We start from the raw sequence: 10102 nt of genomic DNA on the forward strand, positions 1-10102 counted from the left end.
TGTTAGCCATGGCGGTCAGTCTGTTTGCGTGACCATGTGCGCCTGCAGCTTTCTGCCTAGCTCTGTGGGCTGGCAGCATGGAGCCAAGTTTCAGTTGGGGTGGAGAGTGGGGGTAGGGAAAACAAAAGGTCATTTGACAGGACTCGAGTATAGGGGAGAGCCAGCAAGTCAGGGCTCGTTATTCCCACAAAGAAAAATACTTGACTTTGTACCAGAAGAAATGTCACATTTGCAAGAGAAGTTTGGAAACACAGAGGGGCGTATAAGAAGGACAAAATGTAGGAGCAGCTTAAAGTCTGCTCTGAAAACCAAAATTAACTGTAGTCTCTTTAGAACCATGATCTTTGCCAAGTAAGAATCCCTATCTCAGCTTTTTCAGGAAAGAATTTCGAACCCATAACTACCAAGTTTTTGTCTTGTGCAATCTTTGAGATCCTTCTTTTAATTTGCTCCAGCAGAATGTAATCCGCAGCATAACTGAGCTTGAAACAAGGGAGGAGACACAACCAAAGGGCGCTTTGGGTTTCCAGAACATAATTGGCTGTTTTGAAAACTGCAGGGAAAATGCAGATGTGAGTCTTGACAGCATTGTTTTTGAAACAGAAGAGCCAGTGTTTACCACAGTGGTGGGGCAGTTGGAGAAAAGGGGTCAGGAGGTGCTGGCGCAACAGGCATCTTTCTTGGGGTGACATGATGGCTCTTCCTCCCATGGCTGCGACATGACATAGTGGTCTCCATTTCCCAGCCACATCTAGGGACTCGCTTTCTTCGGATTGGTGTCTGTGACGTGCACACACCACCTCCGTGCTTTTCTCGGTTATCCATGCTGGTCTGTAGGGACCTTTTTCTCTATCCAGAGCCTTCCTGACAAGATCATCACCAGAGACATGCTCACTTGCGCTCTGGCCAGTTAAATCACCGGGGGCTGCTGGTGGAATTGATATCTAAGAATTCCTTGGGGTTTCGCGGAGGCAAGAGAAGGGAATTGAAAAATGCAGATTCCAGAATTAGAGCTACTCAACTCCATCTTGTAGGATGTTTGTCGCACAGACGATTGCCTTTTCTTACACTCTCTGGCCTCTCTGCCCCTCCAGGCCATGGGCATCTACCTCTATGGGGAGCTGATGGTGGGTGAGGATGCCACGCAGCAGCAGCTTGCCCGCAGGTGCTTCGAGCTGACCAAGGAGCAGATGGACAGAACCTGTGCTGAGGTCGTCGCTGAGATGTTGTTTTAAAAAGGTGACTCTCTCCCTTTCTTTTCTCCATTTTTTGCTTCTAACCATAGAGTTCTCTTAGGAGGCAAATAGACCAGTGAGCAGGTGGTGTGAGCCCAGTGCTCCCGCAGCATCAGTCCTCTGCTCTCCCCCCGACAGCTGGGGGGCCTTGGAGAGGAGGGTCAGTTCTTCTAGGCCACTTTTGGGCAACTTCAGGATTTGTTATTTGTGAGCACAAAATTCATAGGAGGACATCTTGGAAAATGGACTGGGAAGCCAGTGGAAGCCCCGGTTCCCAGTCTTCACAGTGAAGTCCAGCACCAGGTTTATCGTGGGGTTACCCCAAACCTCCACTGTGTGGTCCTTTAGGTTCCTCGGTCTGTGTCCACCTGAATGATGAGGCTGGCAGAGGTTGTTCACCACAGTGTGCAGGCTACTCCGAGCTCGTTCTCCGCCTTGTCGTGTTTGAGCAGAAAGGCTTCCTGGCTTAACTTGGACTGGAACATACATAAATCACATAAATTGCTCCCTCTGTTAATTGTGTTTGGAATTGACCTGGTAGATTTACATCCTGGCAGTTCATTTTAAATGGTGGGTTTCTGTATTTTATAAGTAATTTAGCAATGAGTGGTACATAAAGTTTCGTAAAACTGTGGGATTCTATTTTAAGTGTATTTTCCCCCGTAAAAGTCATTATCATTTCCGTATCTTCTCAGTTTTTCTTCAAGATTTTACATAATAGAGTATGTCTAATTTTGTATTTTTTATAGTTTAGCATCAAATTTCACACATTTTCCACATTATATATCTTTATAAATATGATTTTAATGGCCATTTCATATTTTCTGTTGATGCTCTTAACCCACTGTTGGACATTTAGTTTGCTTCAAATGTTTTGTTCTTATAAAAACTATTTCTGCATAACATGTTTAATCATCTTATTTTTCTGAAAGAACTCTAATAGGAGAGACAAAAAATTTTGTAAAGTATGATGCTGTTCTTCCAGAAGAGTCAAGGACCTATGTTTGCCAGGAAAAGGAAACAGAGAAAATAAATGCCACCATTGTACCTCTTGTGGTGAAACAACCACAGGCAGACTTCTCCACACACACCCCTCAGGCGCCCTCTGGCCGTGGTCACAGGTTGGCCAGTTTGAAAAACAGAGCAGTTAGATAGTTACCGTGTTGCCAGCCGCATGTAATAATCAGTATAAGTCATATTTCTCTTCAGATTTTTAATTTCACAGCTGGTGTTTCTTGAATGCCTAGAACTATAGTAGGGTATACTACGCCCTGAGTTCCACGTTTTAGAAACCCACTGCAGGACGCACTGCTCTGGCCATTCTTGTGACTTTTACTCCAAGTAGGCAAGAGGCGAAGGAGGCATCCCAGTGAGATGAGTTTCTGCTGTTTTCTCTCTTCCCTCTGAGCTCTTCCGGTGTTTGAGAAAGGCAGGGTCACAGCATGCCCTGGGTCCCCAACTCTGCCTTCTGAGGAACAGCAGTGACCAGGGCTACTCCCGTGTGTACCTTCAAACAGCCAGGAGTCCTCCTTAGCCTGGGAGGACCCCCGAAATTGTGGACCATTTAGGATCTCTACCCCATTTGTACTTCCTAAAAGTTTTGCAGAATGGCTGCTCAGTGCATTTGGCATGTCATGTCCCCAAGCTGCACTGGTATTTGTATGGTTGTCTTTTGATTTAGAAAGTTCTTTTGATTTAGAAAGTTATATGTCTAGGGTACCAAGTACATGAAAAGAAAGCAATACAACCCATATCATAGCTTAGAGGCCTGGAGGTGGTGTCGTCTCCTGTGTCCAAGGACCCCGTGCCTGCGACGGGGCAGTGATGGGCGGGCACGGCTGCTCCAGAGTGCTCTGGCTGCTTGGGTTCCTGGCATGCTGATTTGTGACTTAAGATTAAAATCACATTGCCAGGGATTACCACGCAACCACGACCTTGGCTGCTCCTCCAGAAGCTATAGTTCCCCTCTCTCTGCAGTTGGAGAACAGACGCCTCTGTAGCTCTTCTTTGGAAACAGAAGCCGACACAGCAGAAGATGCTCGTGGCCCCTCACTATGTCCGGCCGGTGACCTCTCTGATGAGGTGCAGAGCTTAGCTGATTGGTGAACAGTGACTGGTTTCCGCTTTGTTCACAGTGGCTAAGTTCTGCACCTGAAGAGAAGGTGAGATATGGGGACAGTTAAGTTGGAGCCGCGGGGCAGAGGCCGCTGCTGTGAGCGGGCTGCTCAGGCACTGAGCGCCATGCTGGAGGATGAGACCTGTGGCCTCGGGAATGCACTTTCTCCTGCACGAAGGCAAGGATTATACCGGAAGTCCACAGAATTATAAACCCGCTAGTGAGGCATCTGTCTGAAAGGTCAAATGTATTGAAAACTGCAGCAATTACTCTTACAAAAAAGTAAACCAGATGCATGACAAGTCAGGTAAAACTGTGGCAGCAGTTGGTTGCATGTGAGTAGGTCTGGGTGCTGTCAGAGGAGACCCTGTGGTGACTTCCCGAGCGTGGTGAACTCTCTCTTGTATTTGCAGTCTAGGTTTCTGTGTCTTCCGCAGTGGCCAGCAGACGACGGAGCGAGCTGTCAGCTGAGGCGCTGCTTCTCCAGGCTGTCGATTGGACCCGCCCTCCGGTGCCTACTGAGCTGATATCAGTTCTCATTTTACACACTGGCTCAGTTCAGCAGGAACAGGAGTCGAGCCCTAGAGCAAAAAGCCTTCCTGCTTGTAAGTGCCCAGAGGCTCAGGAGCTGGAGTCCATCCTGCAAGACAGCTGAGCGGCCACCACTTTACCCCGACAGCAGCAGTGGTGCCATCTGTATGTGGTCCTGGTGTGTGGATGGTGGGAGAATCATAAAACTGCTGACGTGAAAGCCAGGCTCTTCACTGAAAGGCAGACGTGGTTATTAGCACCGCACATGTGTGACACAGGCGGTGCCCACCTCTCCTGCTGTGTAGAGCATAGACGGTCTCAAACTGATCAGTGAATGTGGGTGTGAAATGGGTTGTCTCTCTGGATACTTCCTTGTGAGTGGAGCCTTGGTGACAGCACTGGCTTTCATAGCCACGTGTGAACCCGGTGATCCCCCCCTCTGGGGTGTGAGCTGCGGCTTGGGTCTCAGAGACGGTCCTCTCTGCAAAGTCCTCTCCACAGCAGAGAGCGGAGGCACACAGAGGTGCCCCTTTACAAGAATTCCTCATCTCTGACTGGGCAATAAATTTTATTGCTGTTCCCTTTGCAGGAAGGATCACAGCAAGATTCTTTTCAGACATCTCCCAGCCCTGGCTGCAACCAGGATGGCAGTGACCCTGGACATCAAAGCAAGAATTACAGGGCTGCTGAAGCCATGAGCCAACAGTGATGTGCACAGCTGCGCCAGAGACCGGTCCCCCTCATGAACACCATCCCCACACGCCTATGTGGGGGCCTTTGTCCCCCAGCCTGGACGTGCCGCCTCAGGATGTTGAATCAGAGTTGCACCTGTTCTGTGAGGTTAAGGCAGTTCTTTCATACAAATGATGAAAATCCAAGACACACGGGCAGAAAGCCTGCTGAACATTCTGCGTCAGCCGTCAGCGTGTGACTTCACTGCACGTTTCTGTCATTTCAGGAAACCAGAGTCTCTGTGCTGGGTCCGGGCTTAGGACATCCTCCTCCGGGTTACTTCGGAAAGATGTTACAGAATCATTTTGATTGATATGTCCATTATTTAGATTGTTCAAATTTTTCTTAGCTTTTGGTGAACGTACAGGATGAACACCTCAGATGTATAAATAAACTGTAATAGATTCAGTTTTTTGTATTTGATTCCTTCTCAATTTAGTACTGATTTAACAGGGCAATTACTGTGTAAGAAAAGGGTACTGCCCGTATGCTGGTGTGTTCTTGCCCACCTTACTGGTGTCTCTAGTTTCCAGGGTAGTGTTGGGGCTCTCAGAAAGCTTGCATGGGGGACACCTGCTCCTGATGTGCAGAGTTGGGGCACATTGAGGCCCTCTGGGGTCTGCGGTGTGTCACCCCTCTTTCCCACAAATGTTTGAAGTTTTAAAAAGACAAAAGCTTCCCAGTACTGTCCAAAAGCAGGATAGTCCAAAACAGCACAGGAAACACACTGACAGGTTCTTCACACAGGTGCTGCCTCTGGGGGCTGAGCTGACACTGGCTCCCCTGCCAGGCTGTGCCCCACTTTGGTGGGGTGACTGCAACTCTTCCACCAACCTTCATTAGAGCTCGATGTTCAGAATTCTTTCACAGTGACTCATTCTAAAAGGTCTCCTAGGATTCGCTCTTGGCTGTTAACTCTGTGCTGCATATCATTGTATGTTGTGTGTTTATTGTGTTGGTAAAAGAATTTTTTTAATTGGAATAAATGTAAGAACAGCTTTCGCTGATGACTAGAGGTGAAAGTGATGCTTTCTCTTCCGGTCGGGGTGAGAGTTTGGCCCTCAATGAGGTGGAGCAGGACGGGGCCAGGAGCGTAGATGGACTGGGGAGACCAGCTGGCTCAGTGGTTCCATTTCAGTCTTGTTTTTCCAAAAAGTTAAAGCCACGCTACATGTCTCTGGAAGTACTGAGGGAGAGCCGAGCCGCAGCACGTGTGAGGTTTTGCGCAAAAACAGCTTATCAGAACTGACCTCCAGGTCATCACTGGGGCCAGGGACCAGAACGAGCAGCATCCTACTTTCTAGCCTCTGAATGGGTTTTCCTACCTGCCCTCCAGCATTTCTCAAGACACTGGAGCCAAGTGTGAGGAGGTAAGTCTGGCCAGAGCCCAAAGGGATTCCAGTGTGGCGGCACATCAAGAAAACGCCGGAGACTGGCAGTCCTTGATTTTAGGTAATTTGATTTTAAAAACACCTTCCAGTAGGCCACTGGGAACCGGCCGACTCTGGTGTTTGGTGGGACTTGAGTCAGAATGTCATAGGGCAGCCCCGATATAAAATAAAACGGGATGCCTGGCTGTGGGTCCTCACCCGCGCGCTTAAAAGCGACTTATGAATACTCCACTACAGACACACACAAAAGGTTAATAAAAGGTTTATTTACAAGGGAAGGGGAAATGAGGAAATGTACAACTCAGGGAGAAAATAGGGAAATAAAGTCTTTAATGCGTCCTACCCGATCCGCCGACCTGGAAACCTAAAGGCACTCTCCGAGCTGGCCTGACGCTGCGAGCTGGTGGAGAGCCAAAATGGGGGACCCCCCCCCCAAAGCCCACGTGTCTGCCTTTATACCAACCTGGCTGCTTAACCCCACCCTCAGGTCCCAGCCACCTTCCCTCTGGTGGTGATGGGATTTGGAGTTCCCAGTGTCTTTGGCTTTGGCCTGGGGTGGGGGTGGAGTCCACAAAGCCTGTGTGGAATTACCTTCAGGACATCCTTTTCCCCCTAACAAGAAGGCTGTGCCCATGGAGGCTTTCTCAACATAGAAGCCGTGGTCCAGTGGGGAGTACAACCAGGCCCAGGCGCACCCACCCTCCCCAGGTCCCCATCATGGGTCAGGCTGGAACAGGTTTGCTTCCCCAAGGTCACTTACTAAGTGGCAGGCAGGATTTGGACATGGCTGTATGTGGCCAGGGACTTCCCCATCCTAGTGCCTGTCAGTTCGGTAATAGCTTGAGGAACCCCATCTTGTCACTGAGAGGGCATGCTCCTGATGCAGCCTGCTGTAAGGATGGACCTGGTCAGGGGCAGGACCAGGTGGTGCCTGTTATCAAAAGCGTGGAAATGAGAACCTGTTTCACAGACCCCATGGAGAGATCGCCCACGGACCTGCGTGGCAGGCTGGCCCACTTCCTCAGTGGCCCAGCTTCTGATCCCTGGTCCCCCCCTAAGAGGGTGTGTTTCTGGCTCAGCAGTTCACCAGACTCCTACCCCCAGGTAGGAACCACCTGGAAATATTGCTGCCCCCAGGCTTAGGGGAGAAGACAACAGAATAGAAAGGTAACTACTTAACAAAAGGTACAATTTGGAGCCTACAAGTTGCCTGGATGCCCTGGTCTAGTGAAAGCAAACCCAGGGACTGTCACTTGGCTTCCTTAAACAGTGTGTGTATTTGACATGAAACGCCGCCATCTGTCAGTATTGCTGAGCAGGCAGAAATCAAATTCCGCAGGACTGTTGGGGGCCACCACAGCCCTAGAAGTGAAGTCTGTTGAACCGCAGATTTGCTCTGGGGATGTGTCCCAGGCCCACCGAGCCCTCCTGACACGGTACCAATCAAGCCAGGCAGGTGGTGGCACCTGCCACCTGGCAGTCAAGCACACGGCCAGCCAGCTTTGAACTCAGCTGGGTTCACATTTATTAAATGAGAAAAGGGGGCGCTCCCATCCTTTGGGCGGGTCAATGGTTAATTGCCAAGCAATTGTCCTCCATGGGACAAAAATGTCCTCCATTTCCCATCTGGAAATGGGAATTCCCTGCCTTAGCCAGCAGACCTGTGCTTGCACCCAACGGGGCAGGCTGGGGATAAGGGTGATCTTCTGAGGCCACCTTGGCTCTGGAATGTATGGGAAAAAATGGGCCAACCTGTGGTGGGACACCGCAGGGCTGCCAGGTGCTGATGTGTCTCAGGTCCCCGTGTGGGAAACACCATGACCCAAACCTGTGCAGGACTTGACTGGGGCCTGGCTGTTCCATCTTTCCCGCTGACCTGGGGCAACCCCAATCCCTCCTCCCACCCAGGTTTGGGTGCAGGGGACACCTACTATGTGACCCTGGGCTTGGGCAGGAGATGGAGGTGGGGGCAGTGTTGGGGGGGGAGTACATGATTCAGTTCTCTTTCATCTCTATTTTAGGATTAAAGGACTTTAAAGTGTTTATTTGTGTTGGAATTTCAAACGAACATTGAAATAATAACCTCCATCCCAAATGAGGTACAGAGACATTAAAGGCAGAACCCAGTACCCCAGTGGAAGACCCAAAAATAGTGAGCTTCATCCCTAACATGAACCATCCCTTTAAAATGAGAGCAGAGCTCTGAAAGTTTTCAGACACATTTCTGGGGTGGCCCAGCTTACTCCCTGACCTGCTGGATTCGGCACAGACAGCCTCACCAAGGCCGCTGTAGCCACTGGTGAATGAGAGGCCTGAGCGATTTATGATGAGGGCCGATCTTCCACACTTTCACGTGCTGGGCCTCCCACCTCCTCACTCCGTAGATGAAGGTGGGGCTGGGGGAGATGAGAGGAATCCGCCCAGCACTTCAGCAAGGCAGAAGCGCCCTGGGGGGTCCCCGCCCCAGCTGTTCCCTGCAGCACAGACCTCCAGTGTCCCAGGCCTGTGGTCTCCAAAGGGTGGCAGTGCCCACCACACCCCATTCCTGAGAAGTCAGAGGGCATGCTCCCGCTGGTCCTTCCCCAGCCAGTAACAGTACAATGTCTATGGGGTCACACGTTCCTTGGAGCAGTCCTCCCTGGGGCCCTTGAGGAGGCAGACCGATGCTCCCTCCGGACAGGGCCCAGCCCTGGCACAGACTCCATGGGAGTAGGAGGGCGCCAGTGTGGTGGTGATCCTGAGCCCAGAGTTCCTGGAGGCCCCCAGCGCAAGGTCAGGGCTGGAGGGCCTGGGGTTTAAGGGACTGTCTGGACCTTCTAGAGCAGTGCCCAGAGGCCAAGCTCAATGAGGAGGGCATGAACCCAGCCCCTAGGAGACAATGACCTGCTGCTCTGGTTGGCCCTCAGGGTTTACAAGGTGGGAGGGCGGGCAGTAGAAGCTATTCAAAACGACATTTATAGATCTTTTCCCAGCCTTTGGTGCTGTCCAGGAGATTGATCAGCTAATAAAGCATTTCTGTTCCAGTCCCCTGATCAGAGAGTGTGAAGAAAGAGGGAGGAGGCCATCAGCCAAGCCTGAGGGCAGAAGGAAGCTGCCAGAAAACTAAATGCTGCCAGAACTTGCAGACTGCAGAGAAAGCCTCTGGCCTGGGTGGCGGGAGTGCAGGCCGCTGGGCGGCGGAGACAGAGCGGGGCGCACAGGCGCACCTCACTCTTGAGGGCCAGGCCTGGGGTTGGGGATGGTGAAGGCCCCAGAGACCCATGTTTATCTGTGGGTGTGGGTGCAAGCAGAGGGGTGAGTGCCTACAGAACGCAGATCAAGACTTCTGACCACACATTCCCATCTACTCCCATCTACTTCTGTCTCACGGAAGACAAATTGGTTCCTGCTGAGAGGGAACAAGTTCAGGGGTTTGGCTTCTCAACCCCAAAGACTTAGGGTACACTACTCTGTTGGGTTCCCCCCCTTACCCTGGCCCCCAGCAGCCACTTCCCCCATCCGCTGTAGCTGCTGTGGAGGTTCCTTCAGCAGGATGCCCACCAGGGGGACCAGAGCCAGGGCCCCACAAGGCAGCATCACCACACCTTCCCAGGAGCTCCTCCGAGGCTTTGTTCAGGACGCTGAGACTGTGGGGTGAGCTGTGGGTTGTTTTCTTCAGCTTTCCTTGTGTTCCTCTTGTCCCTGATTCCCAGCTCAGCCCTTGGGAATGATCCCACCGCCGTGAAGCCTAGCCAGAGGCCATCTTGCCGTGGCTGGGCCGTAACCACACTGCCAAAGGTGCCAAATTCCAGAATGTCTTTCCCGCCTTAATAGTCCTCCCTGTTGCATGAGGTCTGGCAGAACAGACCTTGGAAGCAGAAGGCTGTGTCCTAAGACCAGAGAGGACACTTGCGGCCAGATTTGAAAGGCCGGGGTAGAGGAAGCCCAGCACTCTCCACCCGGAGGCCTCAGTTTTCCACGCTCCGATTGCATGATTTCAATCTCCCAATACTCTAATGACTGTTAAGTTTAAGGCGGAAAATGTGAATTGTGGCGATAAGAGATTAAGTGGGAGCCAGTTTCAGTGATCGCTGACGGGACAGCACACAGCCACGTTA

General features: G+C 51.1%; 1 protein-coding gene across 3 annotated transcripts in view; it reads left to right on the forward strand.

The window, feature by feature from the left end:
- Positions 1-7695, forward strand: part of AOPEP (aminopeptidase O (putative)) — a 405018-nt gene extending 397323 nt beyond the window's left edge. For 2 of the 3 annotated variants that reach the window (XM_054689495.1, XM_054689496.1), the window contains exon 16: positions 459-1088. In XM_054689495.1, coding sequence (XP_054545470.1) covers positions 459-689 — 231 coding nt within the window. In that variant the 3' untranslated portion in view covers positions 690-1088. The other variant, XM_054689497.1, reaches the window with a different exon arrangement.
- The last annotated feature ends 2407 nt before the right edge of the window (positions 7696-10102 follow it).

Source organism: Talpa occidentalis, unplaced genomic scaffold, assembly GCF_014898055.3.
Source record: "Talpa occidentalis isolate TD23 unplaced genomic scaffold, MPIMG_talOcc4v2.1 talOcc4.7, whole genome shotgun sequence".
NCBI classification, from domain to species: Eukaryota; Metazoa; Chordata; class Mammalia; order Eulipotyphla; family Talpidae; genus Talpa; species Talpa occidentalis.